This window comes from Globicephala melas, chromosome 4 (genome assembly GCF_963455315.2).
Source record: "Globicephala melas chromosome 4, mGloMel1.2, whole genome shotgun sequence".
Taxonomy (NCBI): domain Eukaryota; kingdom Metazoa; phylum Chordata; class Mammalia; order Artiodactyla; family Delphinidae; genus Globicephala; species Globicephala melas.
In genome coordinates, this window is record NC_083317.1 from 69,560,842 (window position 1) to 69,578,544 (window position 17,703).

Below are 17,703 nucleotides of genomic sequence, written 5' to 3' on the forward strand. Positions count from 1 at the left end.
TAGTTTCTTCGAGGAACCGTGTTAAGCCACGTCTTTTTGTGAAGGGTAGTTTAGTTAAAACTAGATAATAGAAAAGTCCATTTAACTGGACACATGAAAACAGCAATACTTTGAAATATGCTGAAAGCAACTGAACAAATGAGCTGGTCCGCCCCTCTGCATTGTGGTCCTTCCACCGTCCCTGAGGTGCCCTGCCCACCGCATCACCTGCCATGTGTTCCGAGTGAGACTCTGGTGTCAGTACCCTATGAAAGTCCAGGGAAACGTCGTATCTTTTTTTATTGATTTGATCAAATATGTGTGCATATAATATATATGCACATACATATGCTCATTTATATACAGAGAATATTTCTCTCTGTTATCAATGGATAATCTTGGGTATCCCCTGGGGTGGGCATACCCATGTTGGAGAGTACTAGGAATGACACCAAGAAAGATACTCTATACAAGGGACTAAAAAATGGGCCACAGTTATGATCTTTCTTTTAAATTTCTGACTCTATAATTAAAACCAAAGTTTTCTCAATGTACCTGAAAATTAATCTGCATCATTAACCCAGGTAAGGAATGGAATAGCAAACTATAAATCCATGGGGTTCACATTAGGACAAGTTGGGGCCAGGCTGAGGCTGAGGAAAATGGCCTTCAAGGAGGAAAATTCTGCCTAGAGGAGATAAAGCTGATTGTAATTTGCACTGGTGGTCTCAACTCTGCAATTGGTTGTATGCAGAGGCCTTTCACGTTTTATACTTGATAAACATTTAATGAGCACCTACTGTCAGTACGACTTGATAAACATTTAGTGAGCACCTACTGTGTACCAAAAATTGTGTTGGGCATTGAGGATAAAACAATCCCTGCCATTAGCGGGCTAGTTGGGGAGAACCATAGAAATAGAACCATCCTGTAATGTGATCATTCTATGACAGAGAGAAGCTTACAGCTTGATGAGAACGCTGAGACAGGAATGCTTAGCTTTCTCAGGCTGCACTTGGAAGGTTGCCCAATGAGATGACACCTGGAGGACAGGTAAAAGTTGGCGGCTAGGATTTGGCATCTCTGAAGGATGCCATCTAGCCTCTACCAGAATATCTCCAGAGCCCAGAAGCAGGGTTGGGGAGAGGAGGGAGCTCAGGATCTCATTAGTGTGTTGAACCAAGATCTCCACCCTTCTACCCTTTGGTCCTGGTTCTGTTCTCTGAAAAACAGAACAAATCTGCTTCCTTTTATTTGGCAGCCTTAAAAATATTTGAAGATGTTCATCACAGACCTCTTTTCCTTTATCTGAAAAGTGTTGAGATTGTGTAAGTTATTTCTGCAGTCCCCTCTGACTCTAAAACTTCCATAACTACTTCTCTTTATTGTCAGCCCTTTTCTGTGGGACATAGCTCCGATGTACTCGCTGCTTTCTGGGTACACATTGTGCCTCTCCTGGTTGCCCCCTGCTGGCTGGACTGTAGTTAGCCACGCTGGCTTACACACACCCCTTGGGAGCTATGTGTCCAGGACCCTGGCGCTCTCCCAGCACAGCCCAGGAGATAGGGGCCTTTTCTGCCTTGTTGAGGCTTGTGCTCCCTTAAAAGCCCCTGGTTGTCTTTTCAAGATATGTGCTTCCAATACACTGACTTTTTTTTTTTTTAACTTAAATGAAAGCTTTTTATGTATTTTTCCTCTCAAATTTTACTCTTTTATTTTTTTTAGGCCCAGTTCTTCAGCCTATCAAAATAAATTTAATTTATTATTGCTATCAGTATTTCAACAATTTGAAATATTGACCAGGTCAGGCAGGGCTCTGCAGTGCTTCACTGGAAGTTTTCCTTTGGTGACACAGCCGTCAGCCTGCACAATCATTCCTTCAAAGCACCACATCATCTTCTAGTCCAATTTCATAGCCCTTTCCTCCATAGATACAGTGTGAGACTCTGCAAAGCCTTGCTGTTCTCCATGTTTGTAACATGGCTTAAATGCACCAACTTAGTAACTATATCAAGAAAGAAAATGAGATGTTTGAGATCAATTTTTGTGGGTTCCCTTGGGATTCCTACAGCATTTTCTAAATGTACCCCAAGTCATTTGCAAAGGAAATGCAGAATAAATACAATACAGTAAACCAAAATTCTCACAAAATATTTATTTGACAGTTTCTTCTAGACTTTTGTCAAATTGGTTTCAGGATCATTGGGAGTTTCCCCTAACATCTTCCTTTGACAAAAAAAAAAAAAAAAGGATTATTTACACAGCTTTAGTATTCCGGCATGTCACTTGTTTTTGGCAAATTATCAAAGATCCCTGATGGAAGCTTTCAGATCATTCTGTAATGGGGTGGGTAAGGGGCTGTGGACCTGAAGTCAGGTGACATTATCAAGGTTCAAATGCTGCTTCTCCTTTCTGGTAAAGATAACAGGGAACTCAGTAGAAGGAAACGATGTAAGCTCCAGCACTGGGTGTTTAGCTTTCACAGGAGAAAACCCATTCTGACACTCAAGCATTGATAAACTTTAGATCTAATCGGTGAACAATATACATCAGAGGAGCTCTTCAACAGAGGAGAGATTTTTTTGAAAACAGAATAGAGTCCTACAAGTCTCAAACTGATTAAGAGGCAAAGATATGGGCAAAATAAAGACTCAAGATCAGTCATGATTATAAAAGGTCTCAGTTTTAATCATGATGATAATGAAAAAAAGAACATGAACTTGGTCATAAAAATTGTGTTCCATTATCCAAATTATCCACTTGGAATAGAAATTAGGTGACCAAACATTGGAACTCATCAGTTACAGTGTTGCAATATGTTCTTACATTTTTTTGCCAAAAATCAACCGAGTGGATATCTTTACTGCTAAGTCCTTCTGCTTTTCCAGAAAACTCTTGCAGTATCCTCAAAAGTTTTCTTATAGCTACATAAAGAAATATTTTAACTCTTTAGACAGGTTATATATATTTCTAAAACAGAGGGAAATTCTATGATATACTTTTAAAATAATCTGTATTAGAATTCACTAATCCTCATCATTTTATAAATTGATTAACAGAAAAAAAAACAACACTAGACTAGACAAGAAGAACAAATGACTATGGTAATTTAGTTTATTTTAGTTTCACAGTGGTAATGCATATCAATGTACATACCCATTATAGATAAAATAGCCCTTCCCGTGCAGTGAGACTGTCTCTTTAGCTGCAATATGTCTTTCCCTATCAGCCAGCACTTGTAGGTCAGTGGAGAATATTTAGCTTTCGCTCTTCTCGTTTTAATACAAATAATGACCTTATATTTAGAACAGAAAGATGTTCATTTGCAATTGACAGCTCATGTATTTCAGAGCATCTTACCACAATGAAATGCCTTGGATCCTTCCTCGCCACTGTTAGTTGGAATGGGACTGGACCTTAATGTACATAACATATGCAGCGTTGATACACACAGACACACACACCCTTTGCTGAGAGGCAGTATAGTGCAGTCGTTGAGTATGCAGTATTTTGAGTTAGAGTGCCTGGATTTGAAACCTGTTTCACCAGCTTTACTAATTGTGTGATTTTTAGACAAGTTACTCATTTGGTTTCCTCATCTGAGAAATAGGTGTGAGAATAATAATTCCCAGTCGCCATAGGGTTATTAAGGATTTAATGAGTTAACACATAGAACATTTTTAGCAAAGTTCCTAGCACTTAATAAATACTTTAATACATTGTAGTCAGCATTGTTATTGTTAATAAAATACCTAAATAATATATATTGGGTTGGCCAAAAGTTTGTTCGGGTTCTTCCATAAGATGTTATGGAAGAACTCAAACGAATCTTTTGGCCAACCCGATACTAACATGCTGTCCATACATATACATATGTATATGTATTTGCATCCAGATTTTAAGCAAACATTCCATCTTATTCTCCCCCATTGTTTCTCTCTGAATTTGTTACCCAGTCCTGTTAGGTGATCCTTGAGTGTTCACGTAACTGCTGTGAGAGCCACAGGCATTTGCGCTTGCCATACAGAGAACATGCCCATGCAGAGGGCAGGTTACACTTCTCTTTGCCACAGCGTTTGTCCCAGTGTTCACACCCCAATGCCGGATTGCAGATGTGTCCCCTGTTCATGGCAAAGGCCCCTGGGAAACCAGAGAATTCTAGACAGGTTAACGTGACCTTTATACTGAGTATAAATACTCAGTGTCAATTTTTTTTTAACATCTTTATTGGAGTATAATTGCTTTACAATGGTGTGTTAGTTTCTGTTGTATAACAAAGTGAATCAGCTATATGTATACATACATCCCCATATCTCCTCCCTCTTGTGTCTCCCACCCTCCCTATCCCACCCCTCTAGGTGGTCACAAAGCACCAAATTTTTTCAATTTACCACCTCTTCAACAAAAATATCCTACTGGGGGAAAGCTATGCGGTTTTTTTTTTGAATGGGTAAATTATTCCTGGCATTATATAAGGCCACAAACACAGTTTATTGATCTGTTCGAAGCACATGATTAATTTCAAAGGTTCATGTGAAGTGAAGAAAATGGAGTTATCAGGAGTTTGTGGGGTTTTTTTAGAGAAGAAAACAGGGGAAAGGTTAAACAGGCACTTCTCTGAAGTGAGAAAAATAAAAAGAAATCTATCTCCTGAAGTTAGATCTTGGACCAGCTCCGTTGATATGACACCGTGGTTAAGAGCCCTGGACTTTGTAGTTGAATGCTGAGCTCTGCCACCACCAGCTCTGAGACCATGAGGCAAATGATCTGACTTCTATGTGCCTTCATTTCCTCCTAGAGTTGCTATGAGGATGAAATAAAAGAAAATCAAATGCTTAACACTGTCTATCCCATAGTAAATGCACAATTCAGGGTAGAATCTTGTTTTAACCACGATCATCATCTTCATCATGATCACCAGCATCTAAAAATGATCAGAAGAAAAGGACTACACAGTGAAATTTCCAACTTTGCAGCTGATAATAAAGAGCTAAGGTGATGGGAATAGACCATAGGAAGTGAGAAGAGAGGGACAGGTGAGTTCTGTTTCAGGCAGGTACACTTGGGGGTGAGTGGAGAAAGCGTTCTCTACACATAACTCCTGGGAAGGACCCAGAAAATGGGAGGAGCCAGTGAAGAGGACTTTCTGAGAACAGAGCCCAAGACTACTGCTAAACCAAGTCCCTTGGGTCAGTTTTTGACCGCAGAATACTGGGTTCAGTGAATCTCATCTGGTAGGAAAGCTTTTTGAAGTGTCTTCCCATTTCCCACTGCCTCTTATCCTTTCTAAATTCCTGTTCACCTCCTTCTCGGATTTTCCTTGTGGCTGTGGCTCTAGAGTAGATAATTGTTAGAATAGAAACACTGCCAATGTATGTCTCATATCCTCACATGCCAATTAATTCAGAAGAGTGAGGCAGAGAGAGGCCACTGGAGCCCAGAGAGGAGCTGAGTGAGCCAGGAGCCGAGATGGAGCTAATGGAGTGGAAGGAGTAAGCAAAATAGGTGGATTGAAAGCTGAATGCCCTGTGGGTACTTTCTATTCCATCTTTCACTCATTTGGTTCAGGCCCTAGTTTCTGCCTAGTACAAATTCTTCCAGGTTTCTTTTCCAAATGGAGTTAGATCACCAGATCAATCCCCAGACAGGTTTTTCTTTTCATGGCTTTGTCTCTGTATTAGCAAATTAGCCCATGTCCCATGTCATGAGATAAGCCAGAGAAAAACGTCAGGTTTTGGGGGTTGTCATGAAGCTCTTCATGACAGAGGGGTGACTTTGAAGGGCACTGAGGACTTGAGCAGACTGGGAGGAGGGACAAGGATGTCTCAGGGCTGCTGGACCAGAGAAGGTGATTGGAGAGGGCAGAGCTACTTCTCAGGATCAGGGAGTAAACCAGATGCCTGGTTCACATAACAGAAGAGCATGAGATGGGACCAGAAAGCTAGGTTTGTTCATTAGCTGTAAAGCAAGCTTCAGGTTTGAAAACTAAGTTTTTTCTTTAAAAAAAAAAAAAAGAGCCCCTGCTATAATGCCAACCTTGTGCCCCAGAAAGAAGGTGGAGAGAGGGAAGCCAATGACAGAATATTCCTTGAGGAAACAGAAAATACTCAGGAAAGAAAACATTTAAACTCCAGCCAACATTCGAAATTCATAAATCAGACTATTTCAAGGCTCTTGGCATCAGTTCTTGGGGATTTGGGAAGAGAGTCAGACATGACTGTGTGTAGACCCAGGGAGCGAGACTTGGAAGGCAGGCTGTTGCATTGAGAAGCTCCTTGAAATTCTCATTCTTCAGGCTTCATGACAGGCTTGGGTCCTTCAGCTCAATGGTATTGGGAGGCACGGGTGGAGGAGGGGAAGGCAGGAATATAGAAACACCAGATAGAGAATCATAGGCATACTTCACATTTGCTTTAGATTCAGATTCCCAAGATACCAGACCTCTGACCCTCACTGTCCCCAACCAAAGCACCTCACCTTTGCTCTGCCCTAACCAGGACCCTCGACACTTGCCTTTCTGCTCCACAGACTCAGACCTTGGGACCCCTCTGGGATCTTCCTGCAGCAAACAGCTTCTTCATAGACTCAGTTTCATGGAAACAAAACAAAAACTAAAATGTAAAGAAAAGGCAGACTCTTCCTCTCGCGCTTGTTTTCTTATTTTTATTTTCCTTAAGCTTGTAGACAGGGAAATGGACTAAAAATTTTGTTTGGTCTATTTTCCATATATTGTCTGATAAATGACTTACATCCAGCATATATTAAGAACTCTTACAAATCTATAGTCAAAAGATAACCTAGCCTTTGAAAAATGAGCAAAAAACTCAACACTTTCTAAAAGTAGATACCAACGGTCAATAAGCATATGAAAATGTGCTCACCACCATGAGTCATCAGGGAAATACAAGCTCAAACCATAATAAGATACCACTTCACACCCACTAGCTTGGCTAAAATTAATTAGACTGATCATACGAAATGATGGTGAGCATCTAGAACTTTCACAGGGAATGCGAAATTCCTCTTGGGAATGTTAAACATACACTTACCCTATGACCCTACAATTGCGCTCCTAAGTGACCCTCAAGAGAAATGAAAACCAGTGTCCACAGTAAGACTTGTGCAAGAACTTTCACATCAGCCTTATTCATAATAGCCAAACACTGAAAACAACCCAGGGGTTCACCAGCTAGAGGATAGATATACAAATCACGGTATCTCTATACCATGGAGCTCAGCAGTAGCAAGGAATGAACTGATACAATACAGATAAATCTTAAATACAGTGTGTTGAACACAGAAGCTAGACATGAAAGAGTCCATACTGTATGATTTCATTTGTATGGAATCTAAGAATCTGTGAGGATAGAAATCAGAAAATGGCACCTGAAGTGGGGCAGGGGCAGGAACTGACTGGAAAGAATGACTCCCTAGGGTGATGGAAAGGTCCTATATTTTGTTTTTTGTGATGGCTACACCAGTAACTAAACTTGTCAAAACTCATAGAACTGAATGCTTAAAATTTATGTATCTTATTATATGTAAATTGTACTTCAATTTTTTTAAATACAGGAAGGAAAAACGTAGCTATAGGCCTAGTCTACAAAGGCCTATTCATTCTATAAATTATCTCTTATAAATTATAAGTTATCTTATTTTTCTCAGTTTAACTCCTTTCTCTAGTTAGAGAATGGAGTGCTTTTCAAAGATGGGATATAGGGACTTCCCTGGCTGTCCAGTGGTTAAGACCTCGCCTTCCAATGCAGGGGGTGTGGGTTCGATCCCTGGTCGGGGAGCTAAGAGCCCACATGCCTCGCGGCCAAAAAACCAAAACATAAAACAGAAGCAATAATGTAACAAATTCAATAAAGACTTTAAAAATGGTCCACATCAAAAAAAAATCTAAAAAAAAAAAAAAAAGACAGGATATAACAAAAACCTGTTTGCCTACCAACCTGCTGGTTCCCGGATCCCCAAGGGCTCCCCACAATAAGTAGATACTAGGTTTTCGGGCTGAGCTCAGTGGATCCCTTAGTTGAGGTGGCAGCATGAGGTGAGAACCCATGACACTGAAGGTAATATTTTTACAGTTCCCCATTTCTGCTTCAAAGAGAGAAAGTGTACTTTCAGTGGAGGAAAGTCTTACTGTTAGACAAAGAGTGGAATCCTGTGCCCGGGATGGCAGCCCCTCACAAGGGACTGCTTGCCTTTCCCATCCCAGCCTTTATGGCCCCAGCACAGCATGGAACATCACCATCTCTCAGCTGCATCTTTCCTTCTCTTTGTCCCCTGATGCTCCTGGACAGCACTGTTTGGTAATTGGGAAGGTTATGCCACATGTCAGCTGGGATGAGACCCAGCATGATGAAATCACTAAGCTGGGCTCTGGGCCGTGTGCTTAGGCTGCCTGGGCCATACTGCAACTGTGTGATCTGGGGTGAGGCTTCCATTGCCTCTTCCCAGAAAAGAGGGTGACAGCACCTGTGCCATTGCCGTCACAGGGCTACTACAGGGCTAGCATGCGATAACAGACCTGAAAACCATTTTAGAAAAGGTTTTATTTGATTCACGTATCAGGTGGAAATTATCCAATTCAATACTTCTGAGTTCTTACTATGGATGACAGCAACGATTGTAAAGGAAGAATAGGATTCAGTCTCCATTTGCAGGCACATATTTGCGAGTAAACGAGGGCACATCACGGGAGTGAAGGTGCAGAGCAATAACCAATTAGCAAAGTCATACTAGGGCAAGGTTTTCCTTCACTACATGTTCAGTCTTCATTAGACTCATTCATGCCTCAATAGAGTTTAATCTGCTTGGATTTCTAGAGGTAAGTTATACATTTATACCTCGTTTTGTTACCACTTCCTGGTATCAGCCATTGTAGCAGAGAGAATACTGTACAACAGAACATGGGAACCAGATCAGGGCCCCTGGGTTTGGGGTCTAACCAATTGTGTAACCTCGGGCCATTTACCGGGATTCTCCAGCCCCTGTTTCTGGTTCTTGAAAAGAGTTAGACTCAGTACTTAATTTCTGAGGCCCTCTCCAATGCTGAGATCTTTACAACAACGGCTGTGGTATGGTGGACAAAGTCTTTGCAGTCAGGAGAAGAACTGAGTATTGTCCTCAGGTCGTGCCCCTCATGAGCAGGGTGAACTCTGGGCAAAGCATTCCATCTGTGTGAGTGAGCGTCAGCTTCTCTTCTGTGAGATGGACCTGGGATGTCCACCCTGCCTGCCTCTCCAGGTTACTGTGGGAGTAGGATGAGATGGAGTGTGAAAACCTTTCTAAACCGTAATCCAGCATGTAAGTGTTTGCTGCTGCTGTAGACATTGAAACACAGGGAGAACACTTTTAAAAGCATGCGTACATGGGTGCATGGCACCATGGCTTAAACGTAGTCTAGGGGTCAAAAAAGAGATGCAAAGTAGAGACAGATGTGAAGCTTGGGTTAGTTAATAAGGCTCTTGTGGACCAGTGAGCCTGCACTGATGGTGGTTCCCTCACAGGTGACGGCAGAGCTAGATGCCTGGAATGAGGACTTGCTTCGGCAGATGAATGACTTCAACACGGAGGATCTGACGCTGGCGGAGCAGCGGCTGCAGCGCCACACGGAGCGGAAGCTAGCCATGAACAACATGACCTTCGAGGTCATCCAGCAGGGCCAGGATCTGCACCAGTACATCATGGAGGTCCAGGCCTCAGGTAGGCGACCTGTCCCGTGCTCCTGCTTCTGGTGGGGAGATGATGAAGACAAGGACAGCAGCTTGACTCCAACAAGCCCTTCCGCTCCACTCACTCATTCTCTTCCCACAGGTACAAGGAACAGAGGTTTTTGACCTCACGTTTGACCCCATGAAAAAGAAACAGAAGCATGAGAGCTGAAATTGTTTGTCTGAGGTTGCCCAGTTAGGCTATGATAAAAATAGGAATAGGGCCAGGTTCTCCTGGTGCTGTGGGGAGAAGGGGAAAAACCAATGATGGAAATTAGCACAGATCCAAAAACATGGTGGTCTGGAGAAATAAACCAGGTGGGCTGCAAAGGCCGTCAGGCATCCTTGTGAATTGTATTCAGATGTACGTACGGATGCTGCTGTCCCACCCCTGTGCCCTGCACACACTCTCCTGCCCTGTCCTCCACCGCCAGAGCCGGCTCCTCATTCCAGTCCAGGCCTCTCTGTCCTCATTTTTCTTAAAACTGTCTGTGCTTGAGTGTAAGAAGTACTGATAAAGTTTATGGCGAGGTCATATAAATTTTATAACTTCTCAAAAAACACATGGTCAAGTTACCCAGGCTTGACTTCTTTTCCTGCTCAGGATTTATTCACTGTTTTTTTTTGTGGTACGCAGGCCTCTCACTGCTGTGGCCTCTCCCATTGCGGAGCACAGGCTCTGCACGCGCAGGCTCAGCAGCCATGTCTCACGGGCCCAGCCACTCTGCAGCATGCGGGATCCTCCCGGACCAGGGCACGAACCCATGTCCCCTGCATCGGCAGGCGGACTCCCAACCACTGCGCCACCAGGGAAGCCCTATTCACTGTTTATCCAACAAGTCCACGAACACTTAATGTTACACCTGCCACTTTCTAGAACAGCCTTTGATGTTAGAACCGGAGAGAACCATAGCTGTCCCCTCGTCCAACTAGTCCAGAAAGAGGAAGTCACTGATCTGGACTCACACCAGTGAAGTGCCGGAACCCAGGTCTCCACACTGCCACCCACCCGGGTCCTCCAGGAAGAAGCAGATAGGGCCTCAAGCCATCAACTCTTTAAAACATGGTCTGTCCATGTCCCTGCTGATTGTGAAGGATGTTTAAATCATGAGATTGACTTTAGGGTACTGTGTTTCTCTTAATGACCTGATAGAGGACATAGCAGCATTCAAAGGAACTTCACTTCTAACCAGAGGAGAGACAATCTAGTAAATTCTCTTTACTTTGGTCAGTATAATCTTTCCTTGACTTTTCATTTGTTGTGAACAGGCTGCAACTGCCTATGAGAGCCAGGCCTGTTTACAGGGTGCAGCCCACGCTCCACACAGCTCCAAGAAGCCCCTTCATTCACATCATAGTCTATATGGGGACTATTTTTAAAATGACGATGCCCAGATGCTGTGATCTAACACCCCTGAATGGGACTTGGGCAGCGGCAAAAGCTCCTCAGGTGATACCACTGTGCAGCCAGGGCTGAGAAGCACTGCTTTTCATCTTGATGGTTAAATCACAGCAGCTGATATCTATGACGTGCCCCAGGACAACGACTTCCAAATGTGGTCCCAGCTCAGCAGCATCCGCATTACCCGAGAACTTGTTAGAAATGCAAGTTCAAGGGCCCATCCCGAGAACCTGCCACGTCAGAATCTCTTGGGGGTGAGGCCCAACAATCTGTTTCAGTAAGCCCTCTAGGTGATTCTGATGCACTAATCTAGGACCACTGATCAGGACCTACTCTAAGTGTGGGCCCTGAACCAGCAGCTGGCAGCATCACTCTAGAGCTGATTAGAAAGGCAGAATCCCAGACTTGCGGATCTGAATCTGCATTTTAACAAAATCTTCAGGTAAGTCATGTGCATGTTAAAGTTTGAGAAGCAGGGTTCTTGGCCACAGCTGTACCTTTTCAAGGCCTTATGAGGGAAGGGGGAAACTGTGACTGAGAACCTTGTCTGGACTCAGGGTTTCACCCTACAACTTGTCCTCACGATGCTCGCCGTAGACCGCTCTCCAACTAAGATGCGGAACCATGAGAGAACGCAGACATAGTACCTAGAAGAGAGGCTGTGCAGAGAAACTCTGCAGGGATGCTCATCCCCCGTCCCTTCATCCCTCAGTATGGACGTGTCTGGCAGGTGGAGCGCCTCATCTGCCTGAAAACCTGTGGCACGTAGGAGCAGGATGCTGGCGTGACCTTGGGCAAGTGCACCTCTGTCCAAGAGCCAGGTATCCTTGGTAACGGAAAGACTGCCGGGAGCTGGCAGTCCCTGAAGACTGGCTGTGCTTGGCAGCCACCTTAACCATGAGGGCTGAGTGGGTGAAAACACCCCAAGCAGATGGGCTGCCCACCCCCACGTATCCTGTTCTCGGAATGAGCCTTGTCAAAAGAGCCTGATTGGCCTCTTCAGTCTCTGCTGGGACTGGCTGTTCCCCTGCTTCTCCTCAGCTGGCTGTTCAGTCTGGCATAGCCCATGAGGCCTCAAGGCTCTCAGGGAAGCTCTCTCTGTCTGCTGCCGTGTGCCTGTCCTGCAGAGGAGGCGTCAACCTCATCTCTGGCTTGGAGGAAGGGAGGGCAGCAACACGCCAGAGCTGGGGTCCAGGGGTGGAGGTGGGAGGTGGACCGAGAGTGGGCCTTACCGAGGACCTAGGTGGCCAAGGAAGGCAGTACTTCAGAGACACAGGACTGAGGCAATAAATGGGTTGGACACCTACCTTGTCTGTCTAATGAACTATATTTGAACTAGAGGTAAAATAAACTATTGTCTCAGAAAAAGGACAATTAGCAAAATTAAGAATTTGGTTGCTCTTTAGCCCTCCAGGCTAAAATAATTAGGGCTTATGCTTTGATTTTTATAGGAGTAAATGATTTTTATTGGATTTTTATAGGAGAAGTAGGGAATTTCCTTACACTTATTTTTTGGTATGAAGTTTGAAACATTCAGCCAGGTCCTGCTAAATCCGCCTGATGTGCCAACAACCCTAACCAAAGCAAAAGCCTTGTTTAAATCGTCAGCCTTAGCAATAGTTGGCAAAAGGGACAGTTTCTTTACTTGCTCATTGTTTAGGGTTATCTACTGGGCCTCAAGTTGGCAAGTGGCAGGGTTTGCTGGAAAGAGTCGAGGTGGAGTAAACCCACTGGCTGAATTCAAGGTCCAGCTGCACCACCAACAAGCACTTTGACTTTGGAAGTCCCTGTTCTTTCTCTGTAGACCTTAGTTTCTTCTTTTGTCCAGTGTGGCAGGCAGGCCTTCATTCCTAAAGTCCCCTCCAGTTCTCACTTGCCATGATTCAGCCTCACTGCCCCCATTGGTTATGGCCCAGGTCTTCACCCTAATGTCACCAACCATGTGACTGTTACCCATGACCTTAGGAATAAGACAGGAGCTGGGTATCCTGTGCATACGTTGCTTTTGTGGTTTAAAGCGTCAAGTTCTCTCTTTATGCAAGGTTTTTAAGTGAAAACTCTATGGAGTCTGTGGCAATGGTGCTTCAAATTTACTGTGCCTGGAAAGTACCCAGACCCAGCATTTAAATGAAGTCTTAAATTAGGTCGTGGGGGGCTTCCCTGGTGGCACAGTGGTTAAGAGTCCGCCTGCCAATGCAGGAGGCACAGGTTCGAGCCCTGGTCCGGGAAGATCCCACATGCCGCAGAGCAACTAAGCCTGTGAGCCACAACTACTGAGCCTTCCAGCCACAGCTACTGAAGCCGGCGCTTAGAGCCCGTGCTCCACAACAAGAGAAGCCACCACAATGAGAAGCACGTGCACCGCAACAGAGTAGCCCCTGCTCACCGCAACTAGAGAAAGCCCGTGCACAGCAACGAAGACCCAACACAGCGATAAATTAATTAACTTAAAAAAATGAGGTTGTGAGGATCACTCTTCTCCTTGCACGTAGAGGTTAAGGGTACAGCCAGGAGCGAGAGAGATTCCCTTTGTTGGGATCCCGGCCGTACCTCTCGCTACCTGGGTGTCCTTGAGCATGTAACCCGATCTCTCTAAGCTTCACCTTCCTCAGAAGAACGGCAGTTATAGGAATCCTAACCATATGGAGTCATCGTGAGGATGCAGTGGGAGAAACACAAGCATGGCAGAAGTTCAGTAAAGCCTGATGACTATTGTATACTCTACTGGTATTCTAGCGCATTCTGAATTCTGTTGGGATGATTTGTGTTCCCGTAGCTTCGCTAGCAGCACGAGGGTAGGGCTCCTCCTTTCTTCTCTTTACGTTCCCGGTATCCAGCAGAGTGGTTATGTCTCGCCATAGCAGATTCTCAATGTTAATGTTTACTGAATTAATCAAGAGTGAACATCAGTCTGGAGGAAACAGATATATGTAAAAATAATGGGTCACAAATAATTGTACTTGTGTCATAAAAGGAAAGAAAAGGGCTATATTCTTCCAAAATGCAAGCTACTCTGGGGTGAAGGAATGTGGATCTGGAGGAAGGGAAGAAAAGTGGATATAAAACAATCGTTCTTAGCCTGATTACACCATCTTCACCTATTTTATTTCCTGTGTTCATCTCACATTAAAAAAAATATACATCAAGCAAGATAGATGAAAATGAAGGGCTGGAGTCTCAGGGCAGGCAGGGAGCCTGTTCTGGATGATTCTCTAAGCAGGTGGCTGGTCCCTTTGATGGAGCACCAGGCTAAGAAGCCCATTTGCGTGTGATGTGGCATGTGTAAGCCATGAGCTTCCCACAGAGAGATACTTTGCCCAGGCCCAGCATACTAAACACCAGAGATGCATGCAGGGTGAAAACGAGCTGGAAGAAGATCTGTGTTGTGGCTGGAAACAGGGATCCACTTCTGCAGGTGGATCTTAAATTACATTTTGAAAAGTAAACATGGAAGCCAAGGGTCATCCCATGTTGCCTAGCGCTGCAAAGGTAGAAATTTTGTATTTCTTCTTGTTTTTTTTATTTCAGTCAAGGAGATGCTCTACCTCATCCCCTTGGTAATTGCAGACAGTAACTGGAGGGAGTTGACTGCTAAAAGAACAAGTCGTTCTCTTCTCTGTCTCCCACAGATATTTCAGGAGCTGGGCCTTGGAATTATGAAACTGACAGAAAAAATAAACCTGAAAAGATACTGAAATTATTACCGTGTAACACCAGAAAAAAATTTCCCACTCTCCCATATTGTTCTTATATAAAGCACTATTTTTGCTTCTAGAAAAGAATTTCCTTTAGCGTGTGCGGACTTTCCTTATATGCCCCCACTGTGTCAGGCAGGTGTGTTGGTGGCGGCAGTGATGAACTTCTGAGTTGCTTTTTTAGGGGACCTAAGTAGTTGGCTAAGAAAATCACCACTGGCCAACTATTCTCTTCAGAATGGACTTAGCATCCAATGGTAAATGGCATCTGACCAGCTAATAGAGAGGGTGCCTTTGGCAGAAGTTCCTGAGACAGGGTCTCTGGGGCTTTGTTTTGTATTTCCCAATGTGATCCAGAGGCTCGGTTGTGAATATTCTGGGTGTAGGCGAACTGCCCAGCAGGGACTGCTGTATGCGGCCTTGTCTGGGATGGAATCCAGAGGACCACCTCTTTGACTCCAGTTGATAAGGAGCTGATCATCTGTTGAAGAGTTGTTTCCTGACAAAGGATCAGTTAATCCAAAAGAGAAAGCATGGTTCGAGCATCCCAAACAAAGACCCGTTCTGGTGATCTATCCAGTTTCACTGAGGGATATGCAGAGGTTGAGAGGGTGCTGGTGATGGCTGTTTCCAGATTCCAGCTTTCATGTGCATATAGAAGGAAATGTAGTCTTTACAGTACTACCTGGTTTTTAATGGTTTACATTTTGTTTAAATCAGGAATTGAGTTAATCTGTGAAAAAGACATTGATCTGGCAGCCCAGGTGCAAGAGCTATTGGAGTTTCTCCAGGAGAAGCAGCACGAGTTGGAGCTCAACGCAGAGCAGACCCATGAGCGGCTCGAGCAGTGTCTCCAACTGCGGCACCTCCAGGCGGAGGTCAGACAGGTGAGCCTGACCCTCCTCCTGCAGCCTGGGCTTCCCAGTGGCTGAGTCTGGCCTGGGCCTGCTCCTGGAACGGGGTAAGGCATACAGAGCCACCGGTATAGCCAGAATTAGGAAATAGGTAAGTTAAGGAGTGGTTGTATTCGTTTCTGAAAGCTAGGCTGCTATCTACTGACTCTAACAAATAGATCTAATGGTACAATGGCTCAAACTACAAGTGCATTATTTCTCTGACATATAACAATCTAAGGAGAGCACCTCAGTGCTGTTCCAAGTTGCCCTCAGTCACTGAATCGATTCTCTTCCTTTCTATCCTCAGCCCTGCCCAGAGTTCAGAGGAAATGCAAAGCCTGTATCAATAAACATATTCAGGCTTTAGAGCCAGCTTGATTAACTTGTGTGCCTAGTACAGGACCTGACTTATACTTGAGAATCAGTAAGGGGTAGCCATCCTTCAGTTCCCATCATTCTTTTCAATGTGTGTGTGGTTCTTACAAGAAAATGTTCTAGTCACATTAAAGCCAATTTTAAAAAGAAAAGAGTACTTACCTGTATGAGACATGATACTAGCTGTCTTTCTAAAGGACATCCCTGTGCCATTCCTAGGGATCTCTGGGAACATACACACAATGACCAATGGCACATTTAAAAAATACTACATATTTATATTATGAACAGACTAAGTGGGAATTTTTAGCATAATTATTGGGGATTTCCTATTTAGACAAAGTGGGATTGAAGAAATACAAATATAATTATAGTTCCATTTATTGAGTGTTGTGTGCCTTTTATACCTATCTCTGGATCAATCCTCACAACCATTCTGTGAAGCAGATATTACTCTCCTTTCAGAAGAAGTCACCAAAGCTTAGAAAGGTCACCAGACAGGTCACACTGAGGAAAGACCTCACCTTCACCCTCCACGGGTGCAAGAGGGCTTCCCTGCAGGGCAGAGCTCATAGCACTTCAGTGTTTCCTCCTTGTGCTCCAGACTCTCCCAAGCAGCCCTGTCCCCCTGCTTCCTCTAGGGGGGGGCCCACCCAAAACATCCGAAGCAGAGACACATCTTCCTCTTTTAACTGTTTTTTCTTATGTTCAGTGACTGCTAGAGCTTTTAGATTTGTCTGTTAATTTAGCACAGGGAACAAAAACATCGTATTTTATTTAATTATTGCTCAGTCCCTTTTATTCAGGGTATTCCTTGCTAATGCCTATGTTTTAATTATATATTATTTATTATAATGTGAAAAATGATCTCCTCTGCTCCCCTTCTTTTCCAAAGAGTACTCAGAGTCCACACATTCTGTGCTAAAGATCAATCTTGAGCACAGGTAACATCACTGAGCCCCAGGCAAAGCCAGATACAGCACTGCCATCCAGGTTGTTTTCTGTTTAATTACACTGGGGTCACACCTGAATGTCTGGTGAGACTTGTTACTCGTGGGGACGTGGTAGAAATCCTAGCAGGCCCAGAGCAGTGATGAGTATTCAAATTCTGAATCTCTTGGCAGTAATGATAGTACTTTCTTTTCATATGAGAAGTACTTTCTCGTTTGTGATCTCGGTTTAGGAGAGCAGGCCCATGAGAGAAAGTGGTGGACGTTTAGTTTACAAATGAGGAAACTGAGGTACCGTAGGGTGAGTGCTCCCAGGGCCTATTGACTACTTAGCTGAAGCTTGAGCCCAAGCCTCTGAAATTCAAGGTCCTACAATTTGCCTCTGCTGGACCCCACTCCCACCCTGGAGTTCCAGGAGAAATAGACAGAAGCTCTCCAGCAGAATGCGGTCTGGGCTTTCCCTGGCCTCCACAGCGCCATGTCTGAGAAGATGGGCAGGCATGGCCTACACCTGGCCGACCAAGCAGTGGGCTCAGCAGGCCATGGGAGTTCTCCTCTACTGTTTGTTCACGTCTTCTCAATAAACCAGATAACAGGAGACATATTCCTAATTGACTTGGAAATGAAATATATAATTTTGCTTTTGTTCCTGGTTTTTTATTTTATTTATTTTTGCTATAGCATTCA

At 44.1% G+C, this 17,703-nt stretch overlaps 1 protein-coding gene across 20 annotated transcripts in view; it reads left to right on the forward strand.

The window, feature by feature from the left end:
• KALRN (kalirin RhoGEF kinase) overlaps positions 1-17,703 on the forward strand; it is a 646,553-nt gene that overhangs the window by 352,296 nt on the left and 276,554 nt on the right. For all 20 annotated transcript variants that reach the window (XM_060298164.1, XM_030858647.2, XM_060298165.1 and 17 more), the window contains exons 14-15: positions 9,495-9,690; positions 15,516-15,682. In XM_060298164.1, the coding sequence (XP_060154147.1) occupies positions 9,495-9,690; positions 15,516-15,682 (363 nt within the window). The remainder of the gene's footprint in view (positions 1-9,494; positions 9,691-15,515; positions 15,683-17,703) is intronic.